This window comes from Ranitomeya imitator, chromosome 5 (genome assembly GCF_032444005.1).
Source record: "Ranitomeya imitator isolate aRanImi1 chromosome 5, aRanImi1.pri, whole genome shotgun sequence".
Lineage (NCBI taxonomy): Eukaryota > Metazoa > Chordata > Amphibia > Anura > Dendrobatidae > Ranitomeya > Ranitomeya imitator.
This window is the reverse complement of record NC_091286.1, coordinates 366,357,369-366,382,159: the sequence shown is the minus strand read 5'-3', so window position 1 is coordinate 366,382,159 and position 24,791 is coordinate 366,357,369. Positions and strand designations below refer to the sequence as shown.

General features: G+C 45.2%; 1 protein-coding gene across 2 annotated transcripts in view; it reads left to right on the top strand.

Moving 5' to 3' along the window:
• Window positions 1–24,791, top strand: part of SMAP1 (small ArfGAP 1) — a 381,004-nt gene that overhangs the window by 181,572 nt on the left and 174,641 nt on the right. Inside the window, exons 5-6 of one of the 2 annotated variants that reach the window (XM_069726626.1) lie at window positions 3,500–3,577; window positions 21,256–21,336. In XM_069726626.1, coding sequence (XP_069582727.1) covers window positions 3,500–3,577; window positions 21,256–21,336 — 159 coding nt within the window. The remainder of the gene's footprint in view (window positions 1–3,499; window positions 3,578–21,255; window positions 21,337–24,791) is intronic. The other variant, XM_069726628.1, reaches the window with a different exon arrangement.

The following is a 24,791-nucleotide window of genomic DNA, read 5'->3' as shown; positions in this document are numbered from 1 at the left end:
GCGATTGGATCGTTGTCTATATCGCTGCAGCGTCGCTTAATGTGACGGTACCTTAAATAAGACCTCAGATCGCAGATCACAAGGAATCAGTTTATTCAGTTTATTCAGCTTCCCATGACCTACATGCCCATGTAGATTGCTTGGGAGGGATGACCCTACTGACAGATGCCCTTTAAATATTTAATGTTGGTTCTATAATAAATGCCAGAAAATCCTGCAGCCAAATAAATGATATTCCAGAATAGTCCTGTCCATGTTCCAAGCATGACAAAGTCTAGTAGGTAAATGTTTTTCAGCTCCTTTTTGTTAAATCTGGGTCAGTTTCTCCTATTTTAGGACCCATGTGACATTTCTTAGCTTGTGAAGAATACAATTTCCAGGACCTAAGTAAAGGGTTGATTCCCAGTTACATACTGTGCTAGTCTTTTTTTCCTTCTCCCAGAATATGTCTTAACCTGAGCTCAGTGGTGCGCTTTAGGCTTTCCATTTTCAAAGTTGGCTTATTGACATTGTAGGGAGCACGGAGATGTCAGGTTTACTACCGAGGAGATTTAGTGCTCAGTGGGAGAACATTTCTCGGTTGCATTTTTAGCAGGAAAAGGAGCATGGGGGAGATAATGGTTCCATTAAAGTGATCAACAGCACATGCAGAAATCACAAAGAATGAATGCTTTTAGATGAAACCTATTTTTGTGCGTAAATGGGTTCTGCTTCCCACGTAACCATTCCACCTTCTACCTCTGGGTAATTCTGGAAGAACAACGTTCGCAATGAGGTTATGCACTCTGCTACTGCAGGGGAATAGGCTTCTACATTGATTTATCATTACAGCCAGTGTTCATGTTAGGCTCATGTGTGTGATCAGGTCTCTGCTCTGCCGGAGAAATGTAAGAAATACATCATTTGTGGCCACCCGGCTCACAGTTCGGAGTTTATTCATGGTAATGTAGTGAAAGTTTCCCTCTCTTATACAGGTCCTTCTCAAAAAATTAGCATATAGTGTTAAATTTCATTATTTACCATAATGTAATGATTACAATTAAACTTTCATATATTATAGATTCATTATCCACCAACTGAAATTTGTCAGGTCTTTTATTGTTTTAATACTGATGATTTTGGCATACAACTCCTGATAACCCAAAAAACCTGTCTCAATAAATTAGCATATCAAGAAAAGGTTCTCTAAACGACCTATTACCCTAATCTTCTGAATCAACTAATTAACTCTAAACACATGCGAAAGATACCTGAGGCTTTTATAAACTCCCTGCCTGGTTCATTACTCAAAACCCCCATCATGGGTAAGACTAGCGACCTGACAGATGTCAAGAAGGCCATCATTGACACCCTCAAGCAAGAGGGTAAGATCCAGAAAGAAATTTCTCAACAAATAGGCTGTTCCCAGAGTGCTGTATCAAGGCACCTCAATGGTAAGTCTGTTGGAAGGAAACAATGTGGCAGAAAACGCTGTACAACGAGAAGAGGAGACCGGACCCTGAGGAAGATTGTGGAGAAGGACCGATTCCAGACCTTGGGGAACCTGAGGAAGCAGTGGACTGAGTCTGGTGTGGAAACATCCAGAGCCACCGTGCACAGGCGTGTGCAGGAAATGGGCTACAGGTGCCGCATTCCCCAGGTAAAGCCACTTTTGAACCATAAACAGCGGCAGAGGCGCCTGACCTGGGCTACAGAGAAGCAGCACTGGACTGTTGCTAAGTGGTCCCAAGTACTTTTTTCTGATGAAAGCAAATTTTGCATGTCATTCGGAAATCAAGGTGCCAGAGTCTGGAGGAAGACTGGGGAGAAGGAAATGCCAAAATGCCTGAAGTCCAGTGTCAAGTACCCACAGTCAGTGATGGTGTGGGGTGCCATGTCAGCTGCTGGTGTTGGTCCACTGTGTTTCATCAAGGGCAGGGTCAATGCAGCTAGCTATCAGGAGATTTTGGAGCACTTCATGCTTCCATCGGCTGAAATGCTTTATGGAGATGAAGATTTCATTTTTCAGCACGACCTGGCACCTGCTCACAGTGCCAAAACCACTGGTAAATGGTTTACTGACTATGGTATTACTGTGCTCAATTGGCCTGCCAACTCTCCTGACCTGAACCCCATAGAGAATCTGTGGGATATTGTGAAGAGAAAGTTGAGAGACGCAAGACCCAACACTCTGGATGAGCTTAAGGCCGCTATTGAAGCATCCTGGGCCTCCATAACATCTCAGCAGTGTCACAGGCTGATTGCCTCCATGCCACGCCGCATTGAAGCAGTCATTTCTGCCAAAGGATTCCCGACCAAGTATTGAGTGCATAACTGAACATTATTATTTGATGGTTTTTTTGTTTGTTATTAAAAAACACTTTTATTTGATTGGATGGGTGAAATATGCTAATTTATTGAGACAGGTTTTTTGGGTTATCAGGAGTTGTATGCCAAAATCATCAGTATTAAAACAATAAAAGACCTGACAAATTTCAGTTGGTGGATAATGAATCTATAATATATGAAAGTTTAATTGTAATCATTACATTATGGTAAATAATGAAATTTAACACTATATGCTAATTTTTTGAAAAGGACCTGTATAGGGATATGAGGTTTGTAGTTGAGGTCTTCATTTTGGTGATGATCCTCAGTATGGACCTACCAGTCATATCACTCTGACATGAAAGTCTGGGCGACATCTAGGGCATAATAGGAATGGGCACCCCTACAATGACCACAAACCAAGCTTACTGGTATAGTAGTCTTAATGTTTTGTGCAGACACGTTCCTTGCGTAAGGGGGAAATTGACAAGACTGCAGTAAGGCAATACAATATGTGTGATTTACTCGTTACTGCCTTATGTGTCATTAATTGTTGGCATTTGCACTTTAGTAATAGTGGGTTGTTTGTGCCTAATATCCAATCCAATACTCTCCTGGATTTGGAAGAAAAATTGCAAGAAAATGAAATGAATTTGAAAGATGTTGGAATGGACTGTGAGAGATTGTGATGCCGAGCATGATGATTGAGAAGCCATGATCTACAATGGGTAGGACAGTATGTGCCAGTCTCCTAGGGGTTTTTACGCATTACTTTTATGCCTATGCAGTGGGCTATATAGTGCCTAAGATGGAGATTCTCCACTGAAACCCATATGTGAACTGGACCGCTCTCCTTACATGCCCGCATATTGGATGCAGAGCATTTTGACACCATTACCATCCAGCAGTACATTTGTGCTGAGCTTCTCACCATTTTTCTATCGTATTTTTACCATTACTCTTGTCCCTGTCGATTATAGTATATTGAACAATCCAGGAAATGCAATCTGTCATTGTATATGGGTGAGAGTAATAATATACACAGCTGTAGGCGCTTCCTTGTCTCTCTCTTCCAGGTGCTCCATACCTAGTGAGAAAATGAGCTCATATGTTGCTTTGCTTGCCTTGCCGTTTACTAATTCTGATCATCTGTCTTGCTTCTCTTCTTCTGCCTTTCATCTGCTCTGTACAGACGTCCTCCTCTGATGCTCTGCAGCCTTCGGCATCCTCTCCTTCTCTGCAAGCTGCTGCCGACAAAAGCAAATTGGAGGTATCATTTTCTGAAGCCGCGTTCTCTGCCAATTTGGTTGTTGTTACATCTCTATTGCTTATATAATGTGTCCTTATGTAAATATCTAAATGTACATCTTGTATACAGGTCCTTCTCAAAAAATTAGCATATAGTGTTAAATTTCATTATTTACCATAATGTAATGATTACAATTAAACTTTCATATATTATAGATTCATTATCCACCAACTGAAATTTGTCAGGTCTTTTATTGTTTTAATACTGATGATTTTGGCATACAACTCCTGATAACCCAAAAAACCTGTCTCAATAAATTAGCATATCAAGAAAAGGTTCTCTAAACGACCTATTACCCTAATCTTCTGAATCAACTAATTAACTCTAAACACATGCAAAAGATACCTGAGGCTTTTATAAACTCCCTGCCTGGTTCATTACTCAAAACCCCCATCATGGGTAAGACTAGCGACCTGACAGATGTCAAGAAGGCCATCATTGACACCCTCAAGCAAGAGGGTAAGACCCAGAAAGAAATTTCTCAACAAATAGGCTGTTCCCAGAGTGCTGTATCAAGGCACCTCAATGGTAAGTCTGTTGGAAGGAAACAATGTGGCAGAAAACGCTGTACAACGAGAAGAGGAGACCGGACCCTGAGGAAGATTGTGGAGAAGGACCGATTCCAGACCTTGGGGAACCTGAGGAAGCAGTGGACTGAGTCTGGTGTGGAAACATCCAGAGCCACCGTGCACAGGCGTGTGCAGGAAATGGGCTACAGGTGCCGCATTCCCCAGGTAAAGCCACTTTTGAACCATAAACAGCGGCAGAGGCGCCTGACCTGGGCTACAGAGAAGCAGCACTGGACTGTTGCTAAGTGGTCCCAAGTACTTTTTTCTGATGAAAGCAAATTTTGCATGTCATTCGGAAATCAAGGTGCCAGAGTCTGGAGGAAGACTGGGGAGAAGGAAATGCCAAAATGCCTGAAGTCCAGTGTCAAGTACCCACAGTCAGTGATGGTGTGGGGTGCCATGTCAGCTGCTGGTGTTGGTCCACTGTGTTTCATCAAGGGCCGGGTCAATGCAGCTAGCTATCAGGAGATTTTGGAGCACTTCATGCTTCCATCGGCTGAAATGCTTTATGGAGATGAAGATTTCATTTTTCAGCACGACCTGGCACCTGCTCACAGTGCCAAAACCACTGGTAAATGGTTTACTGACCATGGTATTACTGTGCTCAATTGGCCTGCCAACTCTCCTGACCTGAACCCCATAGAGAATCTGTGGGATATTGTGAAGAGAAAGTTGAGAGACGCAAGACCCAACACTCTGGATGAGCTTAAGGCCGCTATTGAAGCATCCTGGGCCTCCATAACATCTCAGCAGTGTCACAGGCTGATTGCCTCCATGCCACGCCGCATTGAAGCAGTCATTTCTGCCAAAGGATTCCCGACCAAGTATTGAGTGCATAACTGAACATTATTATTTGATGGTTTTTTTGTTTGTTATTAAAAAACACTTTTATTTGATTGGATGGGTGAAATATGCTAATTTATTGAGACAGGTTTTTTGGGTTATCAGGAGTTGTATGCCAAAATCATCAGTATTAAAACAATTAAAGACCTGACAAATTTCAGTTGGTGGATAATGAATCTATAATATATGAAAGTTTAATTGTAATCATTACATTATGGTAAATAATGAAATTTAACACTATATGCTAATTTTTTGAGAAGGACCTGTAGGTTTTCAATAGACGCCAATGGTACAAAATGAATGTTAAAGCCAAGCACAGCACCAAGTAGGGGACATAGCCGTAATAATAAAAATGTTACCTTGGTGTCCAAATTCAAATTTTTTTTCCAAATATTCCAATCAGGGGTTCGGCATCTTGGGCTAAACAGGTCAGTACACCTTCCACCTAAAATATCCACCCATCTCTGGCTCCTGTATTGTCAGACCTGTCAGTCAAGAAACTGGGGGTCAAACGTGGATGAAAAGTGAGTAGGTGGAACGCTCCGATCTGCTCAGGCGTGCCAAGGGTTCTCCGATCACCTCAATAGCATATTTGAATAATGAAAAAATTCTGCTAACAGATTAAAACACTAAAGGTGCAATATTTCTGAAGGCCATGCCCCCGTCTGGGTGCTATGCTTAGTTTGAACAGGCATTTTATTCTGACACTCTTCTGAAAGAATTAATCATTTCCAAGTACCGTATTTTTCTGACTATAAGAGCATTTTTGTTCCCCCAAATTTTTGGGGAAAGTGGGGGGTGCGTCTTATAATCCGAATCTGTGTGCTGTGCTGTAGAGGAGGGGGAGCAGCTCAGGAGTGGTGTCAGGGGGCTGGGTGGGTTGGCTGCAGAGACAGCAGGAGGTCCTGTGCTCCTGCTCACTAGCCTCATGTAATATTCACTGCACTTGCTGTCCATCACCTCGTGCTGAAGCTGCCAGAGTTAATTCACAGAGGAGCAGCGAATATTACCTGTGCCTGCATCTCCCCCCCCCCCTCCCATCATGGATGTGGCCCCCGGTCACTCTTATATGGCCCCCCATGCATGTGTCTGACAGCAGCGCAGGGGGGCATGTGCCAGCACAAGGATGGGGGTTATATAGATACCAGGATGAGGGACATATGATTTGTAAGACGGACACTGGTATTATAAGACAGACCCCCATTTAACATGAAAAAATATTTTTTTCTCTTTTTCTTCACCAAATTTGTGGGTGCGTCTTATGGTCCGGTGCGTCTGATAGTCCGAAAAATGCGGTATAATGAGAAAATGGATAGAATAGAGAGTAATAGATATTTATTTAAATTCTAAACCATAATAAAAAAATATTGAAAAAACAAATGTAAACCCATAAATCTGCTAGAATTTAGTTTTGCAACATTTCTATATAAATGAATCTAAACTGATCAGTTTCCATAAATCGTGCTTTTTAAAGAGATTTGAAAATGTAAAAAAAGTTCTTAAATAGCTATTTTAATATTACTATGAAAAAAAGTTCTGGTTATCATAGTGACGGCAAGTAAATGAACAGTTCTTCTGATGAATGTGTAACACAACAGGACACGGCACATTGTCTCTCGGAGGGTTAAACCCTAGATGAAGCCGGCTTATAAACAGACTGTTTATTATCCGTCCTGGCACTAGGACGCTCTGGATCTGCAATGTTCTCGTCCTTGTTCTGTTTGATTCCCTTGAAGTGCCTGAATTCTCTACTACTCTTGAGCTCCGCAAGAGCGAATTCTCAGTAGGTTTGTGCTGAAAGGCAGCTTCTGTCACTAGTCATCCATGTTGGGAGACAGTATGTGACACAAGTACTGTGTTGCAGCATCAAATACCTAATCTGGAATATTTATAAGTGCTGTCTGCGGATTGGGGACGGGCTGCTAAATCTCACATGCTACCAGTAGAAATGAGTTTTCCTGGTGGCCGTGATCAGCAAGTGTTAAGCTATTTCTGTAATATGTTTGGGTTAGTGCACCCATTACAAATTACTGACTGTGTGTGAAATACCGGTATATAACATAGTAACATAGTTAGTAAGGCCGAAAAAAGACATTTGTCCATCCAGTTCAGCCTATATTCCATCATAATAAATCCCCAGATCTACGTCCTTCTACAGAACCTAATAATTGTATGATACAATATTGTTCTGCTCCAGGAAGACATCCAGGCCTCTCTTGAACCCCTCGACTGAGTTCGCCATCACCACCTCCTCAGGCAAGCAATTCCAGATTCTCACTGCCCTAACAGTAAAGAATCCTCTTCTATGTTGGTGGAAAAACCTTCTCTCCTCCAGACGCAAAGAATGCCCCCTTGTGCCCGTCACCTTCCTTGGTATAAACAGATCCTCAGCGAGATATTTGTATTGTCCCCTTATATACTTATACATGGTTATTAGATCGCCCCTCAGTCGTCTTTTTTCTAGACTAAATAATCCTAATTTCGCTAATCTATCTGGGTATTGTAGTTCTCCCATCCCCTTTATTAATTTTGTTGCCCTCCTTTGTACTCTCTCTAGTTCCATTATATCCTTCATGAGCACCGGTGCCCAAAACTGGACACAGTACTCCATGTGCGGTCTAACTAGGGATTTGTACAGAGGCAGTATAATGCTCTCATCATGTGTATCCAGACCTCTTTTAATGCACCCCATGATCCTGTTTGCCTTGGCAGCTGCTGCCTGGCACTGGCTGCTCCAGGTAAGTTTATCATTAACTAGGATCCCCAAGTCCTTCTCCCTGTCAGATTTACCCAGTGGTTTCCCATTCAGTGTGTAATGGTGATATTGATTCCTTCTTCCCATGTGTATAACCTTACATTTATCATTGTTAAACCTCATCTGCCACCTTTCAGCCCAAGTTTCCAACTTATCCAGATCCATCTGTAGCAGAATACTATCTTCTCTTGTATTAACTGCTTTACATAGTTTTGTATCATCTGCAAATATCGATATTTTACTGTGTAAACCTTCTACCAGATCATTAATGAATATGTTGAAGAGAACAGGTCCCAATACTGACCCCTGCGGTACCCCACTGCTCACAGCGACCCAGTTAGAGACTATACCATTTATAACCACCCTCTGCTTTCTATCACTAAGCCAGTTACTAACCCATTTACACACATTTTCCCCCAGACCAAGCATTCTCATTTTGTGTACCAACCTCTTGTGCGGCACAGTATCAAACGCTTTGGAAAAATCGAGATATACCACGTCCAATGACTCACCGTGGTCCAGCCTATAGCTTACCTCTTCATAAAAACTGATTAGATTGGTTTGACAGGAGCGATTTCTCATAAACCCATGCTGATATGGAGTTAAACAGTTATTCTCATTGAGATAATCCAGAATAACATCCCTCAGAAACCCTTCAAATATTTTACCAACAATAGAGGTTAGACTTACTGGCCTATAATTTCCAGGTTCACTTTTAGAGCCCTTTTTGAATATTGGCACCACATTTGCTATGCGCCAGTCCTGCGGAACAGACCCTGTCGCTATAGAGTCCCTAAAAATAAGAAATAATGGTTTATCTATTACATTACTTAGTTCCCTTAGTACTCGTGGGTGTATGCCATCCGGACCCGGAGATTTATCTATTTTAATCTTATTTAGCCGATTTCGCACCTCTTCTTGGGTTAGATTGGTGACCCTTAATATAGGGTTTTCATTGTTTCTTGGGATTTCACCTAGCATTTCATTTTCCACCGTGAATACCGTGGAGAAGAAGGTGTTTAATATGTTAGCTTTTTCCTCGTCATCTACAACCATTCTTTCCTCACTATTTTTTAAGGGGCCTACATTTTCAGTTTTTATTCTTTTACTATTGATATAGTTGAAGAACAGTTTGGGATTAGTTTTACTCTCCTTAGCAATGTGCTTCTCTGTTTCCTTTTTGGCAGCTTTAATTAGTTTTTTAGATAAAGTATTTTTCTCCCTATAGTTTTTTAGAGCTTCAATGGTGCCATCCTGCTTTAGTAGTGCAAATGCTTTCTTTTTACTGTTAATTGCCTGTCTTACTTCTTTGTTTAGCCACATTGGGTTTTTCCTATTTCTAGTCCTTTTATTCCCACAAGGTATAAACCGCTTACACTGCCTATTTAGGATGTTCTTAAACATTTCCCATTTATTATCTGTATTCTTATTTCTGAGGATATTGTCCCAGTCTACCAGATTAAGGGCATCTCTAAGCTGGTCAAACTTTGCCTTCCTAAAGTTCAGTGTTTTTGTGACTCCCTGACAAGTCCCCCTAGTGAAAGACAGGTGAAACTGTACAATATTGTGGTCGCTATTTCCTAGATGCCCAACCACCTGCAGATTTGTTATTCTGTCAGGTCTATTAGATAGTATTAGGTCTAAAAGTGCTGCTCCTCTGGTTGGATTCTGCACCAATTGTGAAAGATAATTTTTCTTGGTTATTAGCAGAAACCTGTTGCCTTTATGGGTTTCACAGGTTTCACTTTCCCAGTTAATATCCGGGTAGTTAAAGTCCCCCATAACCAGGACCTCATTATGGGTTGCAGCTTCATCTATCTATATACATATATGTTTTTGGGTAATACATACATATATATATATGTATATTTTTTTTTTTTTACCTATTATACATTTATTTTTGGGTAAAATATATTTTTTGCAGTTTGGCAGCATTTACATTTTTGCATTTTTCCTTCTACAGCCTGTGTGCTGCACTGTACATTGTGGGCTGCAGAATGAGTTACCTGAGATTCTGCCAGTAAGCTCGTTCTGCTTTTTCTGAGCAGCTCTCCACTGGCTTATGAGCATATAAATACTGAACTGAACATATAGTATTGCAAATAGGCTTCTTAAATCTCCAGAGGAACAAAACTGCATGAAGGCTTGTTGGACAGGCGGGTCCTCAGTAGTTTAAGCCCACCCGCTGCCCTGGATTGATGGATCTCTCCCTGTGAGCTTTATAAGAGGAAAGACCCTGTCACTCCAGGCTAGTGATGAGAAGCAGCGAGGACCAGTCTACCCGACTAGTCTCCCGTGTGGCTCAGTCCGCCGCAGTTTTTTAAAAAAAATTTTCACAAACACCTCAACATTTCAAAGCTAAACATTCCTGGCTGATAAATGCTGGATCACGGTCAGGTTTCTGCAGGCAATTACGTGATTATTACAATGATGTTTGTAGCTAAACTACTGTGTATACTGAATGTAGTGGTCTTATATGGTGATAAAGCGAAAACTTGCCTCCGTCAGTGTAAAACTGTTACCACAAGTCCTCGGGTTGGTCCGAGTCATGATTTTAAAAGAAAAGAAATAATGTTTTGTTTTTTTTTCTAAATATCCTTGATCACTCCACCCAGGTGCCATCAGTGGCGACATTTTCTAAATGCAGCACATAAACTTACATGTACTGGACTCAGAACGCCTCTGTGAAGCTCAGTGAGCTGAGGATGTATAAACATGTATACATGACAGAAGCAATATTTAAGTGCATTTTTTTTTCTTCATAAAAGTAATTATGAATATACTGCAGCTCATTTACCGAAGCACCAGGTATATACTAATTTCTTGGGCACTGTTCATATTGGACTATATGTGAAGATGATGGGCTGTGGTCCTTACTTAGAACTTACCATATGTATATATTTATATAATCCTGTAAGCAGTGACTATATACACCTATACATAACCTGGAAACATGTAAAAACATCAAATATTTATAATACTGGCTGCATTTAGTGAACTAGAAGATCATTCTAAATCTTTTGCATATTTTTCCTCAATTAGGTTTCCTGACCTATTGTAAAATCACTCCTAAAAACCTTCAGTCCCTCGCTAATCTATCACAGATACTCTGATGGTTGCTTCCGGTATTGTTGACATGTTGTCAGCATGTGCAGCACAGTGGCTCAGTGGTTAGCACTGCAGCCTTGCAGGACAACATCTGTAAGGAGATTGTATGTTCTCCCCGTGTTTGCATGGGTTTCCTCCCGCACTCCATAGACATACTGATAGGGAATCTAGATTGTGAGCTCCAATGGGGACAATGATGATGTCTGTAAAGCGATGTGGAATTAATGGCACTATATAAGTCAGTAAAATAAATAAATATAATGCAGTTTGAGAAACACAACCGCCTATGTCTCAACTGACAGAGAAGCAATAGTGTAAGCACACATACTGGTGAGCTGCTGGTGAAGGGCTGTGAGATCACAAGAAATCTACCGACTACAGTTAATTTTTTTTCCTCCAGTCTTTCTGTGCTCAGCTAGCTGAGAATATTTTTTTCCCTCTTTCACATCCCCTTTATCTCATCTAACAGAGGTATGTATGCTTACGATTAGTGTTGAGCGATACCTTCCGATATTCGGAAGTATCGGTATCAGATTGGATCGGTCGATATCGTCAAAATATCGGATCTCGCCGATACCCTATCCCAATGCAAGTCAATGGGACAAAAATATCGGAATTAAAATAAACCCTTTCTTTCCTTGTGGTTAATTCCACATGAAGGAGAACAACAAAGAATAACGTAGAATGTATCGGGGGAGGTGGAGGAGACATTAAAGGCATAGAGGTTTAGCCCAAATCAATTGGAAGAGCAGGAATTAATTTTTTTTTTTAAGACGTTCGGAGTTAGAAAGATATTGACTATGTTTATATTTTTAATATTTTGTCACATATTTATTTCACTACTTCCATGCTCTGCACCTTTTTTTTTTTTACTTCTCCCACACTTTGCTCTTCATCATCCTCAGCAGCAGCATCTTTTTCATCAAGATCTTCTTCACCTTATTCATCTTCTTCTTCACCTTCTTCCTATTATTCTTTTTGTAAAAATTCTCCATATTCTTCTTATTCAACTCTTATTCTTCTTCATATTCTTCTTCTTCATAATATTCTTATTTGTGACAGGCATTCCTGAAGTTATCTATAAAAGTTTGAAGATTACACCTTCCGTTCTGCCTGTCACAAAAGATTTACAACAGTATTTGTCCGCGTTCAGTTTTGCCTGCAGCCGCAGGTATTTTCCAGGGGCACCACGGGGAGGAATGGACTCGCCCCCATACACTGTTTAGTCTTCTTCTACTTATAATATAGATAATATCTTTTGCTCTTATTTTTAGTCTTATGCTTAATGTTCTTCTGCTTTTAGTTCTGCAGCTTCTTGTTCTTCTGCTTCTCGGTATTCAGGGTCATCATCTTTAGGGTCTTGAACTTGGAAATGTAGCAGAAGGTACAAGAGCAAAAGACCCTGCCGATTACCAGCTGACGGTACTGGAACCCGGATGGCTACCCGAAGGTAGAAGAGCCAATGGAACTACCGAGGACCAGCTGACGGTAATGGAACCCGGTTACTAAGCAGGAGGTGCCACAAAGCACTACCAATGACCACCTGACGTTGGTGGAACTCAGATACCCAGAAGGAAGCACCTAAGCCAAAGGCCCTGCCTGGAACCCGCTGACGGTACTGGAACCAGGGGGACCTAATCAAGATTGTCTTCCCAAGAAACAGCTAACTGTGCTGGAACTCAGATAGGCAGCAGAAAGTCCACAGTAAAAGAAAAAATAGCTAGGCCGCGAGCAGGCCGCAGTTACCGAAAACACAGTTCTACAGGGGGAGCTTGTCCTATTGGCACTACAGAACCAGCCTTGATTGCCACTTCCCGCAGCCCACATAGGAAGCACCTAAACTGGAGGCACCATGGAGTCGGCTAACACGACAGGACAACGTATTGACCTTGACACTACCCGGAAACAACAGGCGTGCTGGAATCAGGCTGGTCAGGATGGAGTACCCGTGCCAAAGACACTTCTGAGCAACAACTGGCGGTGTTGAAACCCAGGGAAAGCAGGAGGAGCAGACTTTAGTTCTTGCCGCACACACAGCAGGAGAACAGCTGGCGTTACTGAACCCCAATAACACGGCAGCAAGTGTTGACTGTGCAGACAGCACTTCTGAGCACGAACTAGCGGTGTAAGTGCCCAGGGTCAGCAGGAGGACCAGAGTGTAGGCCAAAGCCTGCACTGGAGGCAGCTTAATATGTGATGTTATGCCAGCGTGGCGGTCGCATGACACATTGCCGCACACACAGCTGGGGATCAGCTGATGTTACTGAACCCCAATAACAGAGGAGCAGCTGTTAACTATGCAGGCAGCACTTCCGAGTACCAACTGGCGGTATTGGAGCCCAGGGAATCTAGGAGGAGCAAAGTGTAGGCCGAGGCCTGCACTGGATTCAGTTAAATGTCTGTTGTGTCTGTGTGGCGGTCGCAGGACACGTTGCTGGCTACACAGCAGGGAAACAGCTGGCGTTACTGAACCCCACTGACACATGAGCGAGTGTTTGTCTCTGTGCAGCCAGCACTTCTGGGCACCAACTGGCGGTATTGCAGCCCAGGGATTAAAGTTCAGGTGGTAGAAACATGAACACAACAGGAGACCTGGATACTGTAGCCAACCAAATATTTAATCTGGAGGAGGAGTGGCAAATTCCTGCGAGATCCAGGCCTTGTTCATTTTCAGAAAAGTAAGCCAGTCGACGTTATCGGAGGATAGTCGCATGCGACGGTCTGTTAGTACACCACCTGCGCCACTAAAGACACGTTCCGATAATACACTAGCAGCAGGGCAAGCCAGCACCTCCAATGCATACTGGCTACGCTCTGGCCATGTATCCAGCTTAGAGACCCAAAACTTGAAGGAGGAAGAGCCGTCGGAGTACGCTGAGAGGGCAAGACATGTAGTCTGTCACCATCTGACGGAAACGTGGCCTCCTGCTGAGTGGACCCGTCTGTGATGGTGTAGACAATTGTGGCGGGCACACAAAACTTTGCCACTGTTGGGCCAGACTGGTCTTGCCTTGTGCTGAGGCACTGCTTCTGCTCCCTCTTTGTGCAGAGCTTCCTCCACTGCCTCGATGCACTGAGCTGCTTTGTAAAGCACTAGCAGCACTTCTCTCGATTGGACTGGCGAAGATGATGGACTGCACCAGTTTGTCTTGGTACTCTCGCAGTTTACGCTCCCGCTGCAACGGTGTTATAAGGGTTTGTAAGTTGTCACGATAGCGCGGATCTACGAGGGTGTACACCCAATCAGCCGTGGTAAGAATGTGGGCGATGCGGCGGTCGTTTCTCAGGCACAGCAGCATGAAGTCAACCATGTGCTACAGACTGCCAACTGGCCAAGAAACGCTGTCCCCTGCTTGAAGCGTGATCTCTGCCTGCTCTGCATCACCCCACCCTCGCTCTACATACTGACTACTGGAGATTTGTGCAACTCCCTCCTCTGGACTGATCTCTTCCTCCTCCATTGACTCTTCCTCATCCTCCTCACAGAGTGTCCCCTGCCTAGGCCTTTGTGAGGAACCACGTGGCGCAGACTGTCCAGAAGCTGATGGCATTTCTACCTCCTCATCCTCCACATCTTCCACCACCTCATCCCTTAGCGCTTGCAGTGTTCTTTCAAGCAGGCAGATAAGGGGGACAGTCATGCTGACTAGTGCATCATCTGCACTCGCCATCTGCGTAGAATCATCGAAGGCACGCAAAACCTGGCAGACGTCCTTCATAGTGGCCCACTCAGTGGTTGTGAAGTCTGAACGGCGCGCACTGCGACTTCTTTGCGCCTGATGCAGCTGGTACTCCATTACTGCTGGCTGCTGCTCACACAACCACTCCAACATATGTAATGTTGAATTCCACCTGGTGGGTAGATCATATATGATGCGATGTTCCGGAAGGCGGAATCGGCGCTGCAGAGTTGCAATGCGTGATCTTGCCATGCTGGAACACTGCAAGTGAGCACACTCTAGGCGGACCTTGTGCAGCAGTGCATCCAGATCCGGATAGTCCCTCAAAAAACTCTGCACGACCAAGTTGAGCAGATGTACCAGACATGGGATGTGAGTGAGGTTGCCTAGGCCCAGAGCTGCCACCAGATTTCGGCCATTGTCACACACTACCATGCCTGACTGGGGATTCGCTGGCACAAACCACACGTCGCTCTCCTGCTTGATGGCATTCCAGAGCTCCTGCGTTGTGTGGCTTCGATTCCCCAAAGAAATTAATTTCAATACGGCCTGTTGACGTTTGGCCACGGCTGTGCTCATATCGGTCAGATTAGGTAAGCGTTCACGGGTCCATGTGGAGGTGGACCGTGACGGCTCCTGCAGCGATGATTCTGAGGAACTGGAGTATGAGGAGGAGACAATGTGTACAGACTGGATTCCTGCAATCCTTGGAGTTGGCAGAACACGTAGAGCGCCACTCTCACGATCTGTACCCAGCTCCACAACATTAACCCAATGGGCAGTGAGGGAAAGGTATCGTCCCTGTCCATGGTGACTGGTCCACGTATCAGTGGTGAGGTGGACCTTGCTACTGACGGCATTCAGTAGCGCATGTTTTATGTTTCCCTCAACATGCTTTTGCAGGGCAGGGACGGCTTGTCTGCTGAAATAAAAGCGGCTGGGCACATTGTATTGTGGGACTGCCAATGCCATCAAGTTACGGAAGCTGTCAGTCTCCACCAGCCTGAATGAGAGCATTTCCAGGGACAACAGTTTGGCAATGCCACCATTCAGAGCCTGTGCTCGTGGGTGGTTTGCCGAGAATGGCCGCCTTTTCTCCCATGCCTGTGCTACCGATGGCTGTAGACTGGGCTGGGAGTGTGAGGATGACTGGGAACGTGGTGCTGTGGGTGGAATTACAGTGAGTTTCTGGACAACAGTGCCAGAGGTTCTTTCATGGCGATCCTGTGAGGAAGCCGAACCAGCAGTGTGTGAGCTGGAGGAAGAGGCTACAACACGAGCTGAAGAGTTGGTAGGTGCCGCTGCAGGTTGGCCTAGGTCTTCTGTGTGTTTTTGTAACTCCACCGCGTGCTTGGTCCGCACATGTTTCCACATATTTGTGGTATTGAGGTTGCTGACATTTTTCCCTCGTTTGATTTTCTGAAGACACAGCTTGCTTTTGACAAAGCAAATGTCATCTGCAACTATGTCAAAAAAGAACCAGGCACTGCAACTCTTAGGAGCGCCCGCTTTGGCTTTTGGAAGAGGCATGCTCCTAATGGGTGCCAAAGTAGAGGCTACAGGCACCGCAGTCTTCCCCCTCCCTCTCCCGGCCGTTCAGGGAAGCTCTTCCTCAGAGCTGCTCCCACCACCTTCCTGTACCTCACGCCATGATGGGTCAAGGACCTCATCATCTCCATTACCCTCTGCCACCAACTGCTCCTCCTGGGTAGTCTCGGCAGCACAGTACGCACCAGAAAGTGGTACCTGAGTCTCATCATCAGATGCGTACTGAGGAGTGCTGCTGACCGGAGGCACTGTCCCACCTGCCTCTTCAGATTCAGAGAGAACAAGCTGTTGGGCATCACTGCATACTGCCTCTTCTTCTGATTCTAGAATGCTGCTTGGCTGGCCCCCTCTTTCCAAGCCAAGAGATTCAGAGAACAGAAGTAGAGATGGCTCCTGTCCTGGGCTCTGACTGCCTGGGCAATTTGGCAGGTGGTGAAGAGACAGATGGTTGCTCTTCAGTGCTCTGTGCCTGAGAGGATGTGGCACTAATTGAAGTCAATGCGTTAGCTGCCATCCATCCGACAACAGCTTCAATTTGTTCGTCCTACAAAGCTGCGCATGAAGGTCTGTTCCCTGCTAAAACTGGGTGATGATGAGTCACCGTTGCCCGCAGCAGGCACAGAATCCCCACGTCCTCTCCCTGCTCCACGCCCATGACCACGTGCCTAACTCCCTGCCTTCTTCATCTTGGTAGACTGATAAAGATAGGCAGAAAAGTACTAAGGGCGTAGTTTGCTTATTCCTGAACAGCTGCTAACAAGTATAAGAAACACTAATTTTATCAAGTGTGGACTACACTTTAATATGAGCTAATGTGGCCTACACAACTGAAAAGTGGTGTGTTTGGTGAACTTTATTATTATTATTATTATTATTATTATTATTATTATTATTTTATTTTTATTTATTTTTTTTTTTTGCAGAACAGACACTACTGAGTGAGCTGCACTCACAGACAGACCGTGCAGACAGCCGTGAACGGCGCTGCAAGGCCAAAACAAGCTCCTCTATGTAATCCTATATAGTGTTTTTCCACAATCTAGCTGGATACGGAGGGAAAGCCACTAATAGGATAAATTTGAAAAAATGTGCAGCAGGCTGCACTAATTGCAAGAAAGGACAATGGATTGAGCAGTATGAGGCAGTGACGCACCCTGAGCTGACCACGACGGGCTGTGGCTGTACAGAGTGAACTGCACTCACACACACAGAGACCTTGCAGACAGCTGTGAACAGCGCTGCAAGGCAAAAGCAAGGTTCTCACACAGCGGTTGCTAAATTAGCCTGGGTAAAGCATAATGAAGCAAATCGCTATCTCTAAACTGGCCCTCAGTCAGAACACGGCGTCCTGTCCCTAACTGAATTCACAGTAGAGTGAACCCAAAATGGCGGCGGCAACTTTTATGGGGCATCGTGACATCATTTCAGCAGTCAATCACAGCCATGCCAGTAGTTACATGCCCACCATACAGAACAGGATGTGCCCACACTTGTAATCATTCCTCATTGGCTGAATGAAATAAACCCGGGACTTTGCGTTATGGGAACTTCCGATTTCGGTATCCGATATACTGAAAGTATCGGAACTCAGGGTCGGAATTCCGATACCGCGAATATCGGCCGATACTTGCGGTATCGGAATGCTCAACACTACTTACGATATAACTCTTTGATAGTAGAGACACAGGTCTTGGGAGCTCAGTTCTGACCCATGAATAGGACAGGCTACTTTTTGAATTGTGTGACCGCTGCTATTTTATTACGTACATTACATTCCTAAACCAAGAATCTGCAAAAACTCTAGTCCATGCCCTCATCATCTCTCGCCTTGACTACGGCAACCTCCTTCTCTGTGGCCTCCCTTCTAACACTCTCGCACCCAGCGTTAGACTGGAGCACCTTGGGCCCACCAGAGAAAATCATTATTTTGGCCCACTATGTAGCTACATAGAAATAAATACAAGACCACCAATTGTGCGATAAAACACCCTAATATCAGGGTATAATATAAGGTAGTACACGTCTTTATTTTGTTTGAGGGGGCTACCCCAACCCCTGCTACATAATTAAGTAGCCCCCTCATAGGGTACAATGTATCCCCCTCACAGAATATAATGCAGCCCCCTGTAGAATATAATGTAGCCCCCCCATAGAATATAATGCAACCAGCCTCAGAGTATAATACAGCCCACATAGGGTATAATGTAGCCCCCTTAACGTATAGTGCAAACCCCCTCATAAGGTATAATGTAGCCCCTTCATGGAATATAATGTAGCCCCCTCATAGGGTATCACGCTGCCCCCTCTCATAGGGTATCATGCAGCTCACCCTCATAGGGCATCATACAGCTCCCCCCATAGGGCATCATGCAGCTCACTCCCCCATAGGCATCATGCAGCTCACTCCCGCATAGGGCATCATGCAGCTCACCCTCCCCATAGGGTATCAGGCAGCTCACCCTCCCCATAGGGCATCATGCAGCTCATTCCCCCATAGGGCATCAGGCAGCTCACCCTCCCCATAGGGCATCAGGCAGCTCACCCTCCCCATAGGGCATCATGCAGCTCACTCCCCCCCCATAGGGCATCATGCAGCTCACTCCCCCCGTAGGGCATCATGCAGCTCACTCCCCCCGTAGGGCATCATGCAGCTCACTCCCCCCGTAGGGCATCATGCAGCTCACTCCCCCCGTAGGGCATCATGCAGCTCACTCCCCCCGTAGGGCATCATGCAGCTCACTCCCCCCGTAGGGCATCATGCAGCTCACCCCCCTTTCCCCATAGGGCATCATGCAGCTCACCTCCCCCCCTCTTGCCCCATAGGGCATCATGCAGCTCCCCCCTTCTTGCCCCATAGGGCATCATGCAGCTCTCCCCCCTTGACCCATAGGGCATCATGCAGCTCTCCCCCCTTGACCCATAGGGCATCATGCAGCTCACACCCCCTCCTTGCCCCATAGGGCATCATGCAGCTCCCCCCTTCTTGCCCCATAGGGCATCATGCAGCTCTCCCCCCTTGACCCATAGGGCATCATGCAGCTCACCTCCCCCCTCTTGCCCCATAGGGCATCATGCAGCTCCCCCCTTCTTGCCCCATAGGGCATCATGCAGCTCTCCCTTGACCCATAGGGCATCATGCAGCTCTCCCCCCTTGACCCATAGGGCATCATGCAGCTCCCCCCTTCTTGCCCCATAGGGCATCATGCAGCTCTCCCCCCTTGACCCATAGGGCATCATGCAGCTCTCCCCCCTTGACCCATAGGGCATCATGCAGCTCACACCCCCTCCTTGCCCCATAGGGCATCATGCAGCTCCCCCCTTCTTGCCCCATAGGGCATCATGCAGCTCTCCCCCTTGACCCATAGGGCATCATGCAGCTCACCTCCCCCCCTCTTGCCCCATAGGGCATCATGCAGCTCCCCCCTTCTTGCCCCATAGGGCATCATGCAGCTCTCCCCCCTTGACCCATAGGGCATCATGCAGCTCTCCCCCCTTGACCCATAGGGCATCATGCAGCTCACACCCCCTCCTTGCCCCATAGGGCATCATGCAGCTCACCCCCCCCCCTTGCCCCATAGGGCATCATGTAGCTCACACCCCCTCCTTGCCCCATAGGGCATCATGCAGCTCACCCCCCCCCTTTCCCCATAGGGCATCATGCAGCTCACACCCCCTCCTTGCCCCATAGGGCATCATGCAGCTCACACCCCCATACAACCAGCCAGGACTCAATAATAAAAAAAAAACACAAAAAAGCACAATACTCACACCTCCTCCTCGCTCCCACGCTGACTCCAGCAGCGGCTCTGCTCCGATTTCAGGAGCTGCGCTGCTGTCGGCCTCACACACAGCAGGTGCGCGATGAAGTGACGTCATCGCGCACCTGCTGTGTCAGCGACGAGGGGAATCATGGGAGAGGGAGCGTCATCTGATGCTCTCTCCCCATTAATGAGCGCTGGGGGGCAGCATTGGTGCCGGGACCCCTGGCTTACGGCCCCATAGCGGCCGTGTGAGCTGGGGGCCCCTAAGGGAGCGGCGGGGGGGGGGCTGGTCTGCGGGCTCTGATAGCGGGCAGTGTTTAGCCGCAATTTGCGGCAAACGCTGCCCGCTATTAGTGAGATGACTTCACTCCTCTCCACGTCCATGGGGGCGTGGGGGAAGCGTGAATATTCATTTCACTTTAGCAGCGGGGACAGGCTTAAGCTTCCCGTCACCCATTACTTCTCCGCTGGTACTGGGGGCCCAATAGCAGCTGCATGGTGTGCCACTATTAGCGACACCCCACTTGCTGGGGGCCCCTGGAGCAGTGGGGGCCCTAGGCACTGCTGGCACTGTATGCCAGCAGGTGTCAGTGCCTGGGCCCACTGGAGAATTCTCCGGTGGGCCAGTCCTTCTCCAGTGGGCCAGTCCGACCCTGCTCGCTCCCCTTCAATCTATTCTAAACTCTGCTGCCCGACTAATCCACCTGTCCCCCCGCTATTCCCCGGCTTCTCCCCACTGTCAATCCCTGCACTGGCTCCCCATTGCCCAGAGACTCTAGTACAAAACCCTAACCATGGCATACAAAGCCATCCACAACCTGTCTCCTCCTTACATCTGTGACCTCGTCTCCCGGTACTTTCCTGCACGCAATCTCCGATCCTCACAAGATCTCCTTCTCTACTCCCCTCTTATCTCCTCTTCCCACAATCGCATACAAGATTTCTCCCGTGCTTCCCCCATACTCTGGAACTCTCTACTACAACATATCAGACTCTCACCTACCATCGAAACCTTCCAAAAAAACCTGAAGACCCACCTCTTCCGGCAAGCCTACAACCTGCAGTAACCATCGATCGACCAAACCACTGCACGACCAGCTCTACCCTCGCCTACTGTATCCTCACCCATCCCTTGTAGATTGTGAGCCTTCGCGGGCAGGGTCCTCTCTCCTCCTGTAACAGTTATGACTTGTACTGTCTAAGATTATTGTACTTGTTTTTATTATGTATACCCCTCCTCACATGTAAAGCGCCATGGAATAAATGGCACATTAATAATAAATAATAATAATACTTAGAGAACCTCTTTAGGAGGTTTTTTTCATATTTAAAAATTAAAATGTCTAATTATGTATTTTAATTAAACCATTACTAGAAAGAAAAAGAGAAGAAACGGGAAGAGAAGAAAAAGGAGAGGGAATCTGAAAAGCCAGTGAAACCTGTTGCTGTAGAGAAGGTAAGGGAAGCTTTGTGTATCGGATACCCAACAGATTGTGCGAATTCTCTGGAAGTTGGCTTCTATGGCATCTACGTTAAATTTTGAATTGAGACTCCGTTCTGAAATCTGATCTTCATAAGTGTGCAAATACTAGAATTTTTGACATTTTTACTCTTTATCTACTTTAAGGACTCGTGTAGAAATCTGATGTAGTTTTAGGTCAAATGTATGCAAAAATATGGAAAATTCTGACACTTTCACAAACGTTCAAGCACCAATCTACCTTCCTTGGCTTAAAATGGTCAAGGGTGAAATTGATGAGATATTTTCTCAAGTTTTGCATTTTCTAGAGTTATTTAGTTTTAGAGGTTGCACACTACTCGGGGGGGGGGGGGGGGGGCGGGGGGGGATGGACTTTTGAACCCCTTTTTTTGTTCCCCGTAAAATCATAACACTTCACAGATGATGGTGGTGCTGTTCCAGCACTGGTTCTCCCAGGCATACCATGCCACACAACCCCTGTGACCAGTTTGCACTGGCTTCACTCTGCCCTCCTGAGAGCAGCGGCTGCCCATCACTTTCTTCAGAAGTCAATTGCTTCTGTAAGAGGGGAGTGAAGCCAGCGCTGATTGGCCACAGGTATTACATCAGAATGTCACGTGAACCACTGGAGAGCCAGTGTCCACACTGCTCGAACGGCGCAGAGTCTAAGTGTCATTATTTGACTGGTGGAAAACATGGGCATTCAGAAGGGGTTATCTGAGCAGTGGATAAACCCTTTAATGTCAGAAAGATGAAAGAAAAGTATAGGCGAGATTTGATATTTCCTTTCTGGACCTACTGGGAGGACACTATTGAAGAAGTTGGGCAGGCCAGCTGCTTCTTTTGCATTGTCTTCCAGGTAAAGAGTATATCTAATTTCATCAAGTGTAGTCCAGTGATAGTGGTTCTCAGCGGCACCACTTGTACAGTAATTTCCATTGAATCCACGGATTGTCATCACCCTCTCGTTCTAGCGCTTTCCTTATTAGATCTCGGCTGTACTGTGTTCACATTTATGATTAGAGACCCCCACTGTATAGTGTGAATATAGCTGCCTTTCTGAAGTGTAATGCATTTACTGCAGTGCAATGGATTTGTTCTGTAGTGTTGGTATGGTGTTCACCACGAGCATTGTCCTAGCTCGCCACCTTCTAATGTGTGCTCTACAGCCCAGTGACCATGCCGAGCGCTACGCTGATCTTTTCCCCCCTCCTCCCTTACAGATTACACAGCATTACTGAAAGTTGAAATTGAAAAACTTTTCCAGCTCTGTGCATTATGAATTGCTAAAGTTAAGAGTTCATTTTGTGCTTAATTTAAGCTACAGCCTTGACTTGATGGAATCTTCTTGGATACAGAAGATCCGATTATGGAGCTTATTGATTTGGCTTTGCTTTCATTGGTGCTATCTTTTAATGCATATTAAAGGTTAAAGGTATTGTGAATAGTCGTTGGTGACATGGTTAAGATTTGATAGCGTTTTCAGCAGCACTGAAGTGTGAAAAAGTAAATCAGATTGTGTCTGTTATACTGTGAAGCAGAGAGCCCAGTATCAGGAACATCTTAACCATTGTATCAGCCTACCCCATTAACGGCTACATTGGTACTGCAGTAAAATGTTACAGTGCCAGTTATGGAAAGTAAGCAGTCTACTATCTGCCCTTATGTGGGGCTCATCTGTATAGTATCTTAGAATATGTACATTATAGCAAATGTCCATCTAGGTGGGGAGATCGCATATAGTGCCAGGCAGTAGACCCTTGCACCAGCATTACAGAAAAGGCAAGTAAAAGCTTGAAATGTTGGGCACCATAAAGAGGAAAAAAGTTCTTTACAGTGAAGCAAAAGTCTTTTCAGTTGTGTGACAATATGCTTATAGTATGTTGGTTGGGGATTTTTTTTCTAATTTAGTGTTACAAACCCCTTGTATAACCATAGAACTAAATTGTAAAATGACTGCGAAGATTGCTAATGTAGCTAGCTACCAATGTCTCCAGCTCAGGCTAGATCATGGCTGTCTTCAAGTATTTTTTTTTTCATATATATACTAGTACCTCGCTAGTAGAGATGGGCGGACACACTGATGTTTGGGTCCGGCAGGTTCGACTGAACAGTTAAGAAAAAAAAAAAAAACCAGCGTGGGTTCAACTGTACTTTTGATAACAAGACAGACAAGACTCACAGCTGGGGCTACAATGCTCCTTCTCACCCCAGCCTAAAAATAGCAGCTCACAGCCGCCCAGAAAAGGCGCACCTGTTAGATGTGCCAACTCCGGCTCTTTGTCTGGCTCTTCCCACTTGCCCTGTAGCGGTGGCAAGTAGGGTTCATATTTGTGGGGTTTATGTCACCTTTGTATTGTTTGGAGACATCAAGCCCACGAATGGCTACTCAGCCTATCAGGTCCCAGGCCTTTTCGTATTAACCCGGGGTGTTTTTGAATTTTAAATTGCTATCAGGATTAAACCCAAGGCTGTTATTGACTGATGGATCAGGCTGGTAGTAAAGTCACGTAGCTGGTCTTAGCCAGAAGGTGAAATTAAGGCACAAAATCGTCAGAAGAGAAGTCAGAACTGAAGCAAAGCACAGAGGTGTGGACCTGATAATGACGTACTTATAACTGACAGATTCAGGAGTTTTAATAGAGGGCTGCCCCACCCAGGGCTTACTGCAGGGACACTGTGTTAAACGTCTAGGCATTAATCTTCAATCTCCCTGCCGACACTGCACCACAATAGTTTCTTGTCACCCATACATCATAACTTCATAACTGCCTTTGGATGAAACTCTGTTCCCTCTTCAAAGCGGGAGGTGTTATGGCAAATGTAGTGATAAAGAAGAAATCAACATGGCAGACAATCCATAATGGCACATCAACTTTAACTGGTATACGTACGCGCTTACTACATTATTGTGTAATTGTTTCTTGATGTACTGTACTTTAGACTACACTCATAGCTCTAATGATTAAGGCTAAATAAAAATGTCTAATACAAAATTTTGTTCACAAATGTAAGTCAGAAATGACCTTTCCATTTACACGGAGTTCCTTAGAGCTGTGGATTGTGGGACTAGTGAAGGCCCCAGTGGCCATACCTCGGTGCTTATGAAGATATCCTCTATCTAATGAATAGAGATAACTTTTAAACTTGAGAATTCCCGTTCAGTGCAAATTGCCACTATAAAAACAAAACTGAAGCAACAAACTTTGTCAAAATCAAAATTTGTGTCAGTATGAAAACCTTTGGCCATGACTGTAAACAACATCCTTGGCGAATAAAGATTCGCTCCATTTTCCCCTTTAACATTTACAGACATATACTGCCTTTTTTCTTTTTTGTTTATACTTTTAGGATTTATGCTGGCTCTTCTCTTCGGGGGACTTTTTATACCTAGATATAGCGTTTTTGGGGGATTAAAACATACTTTTAAT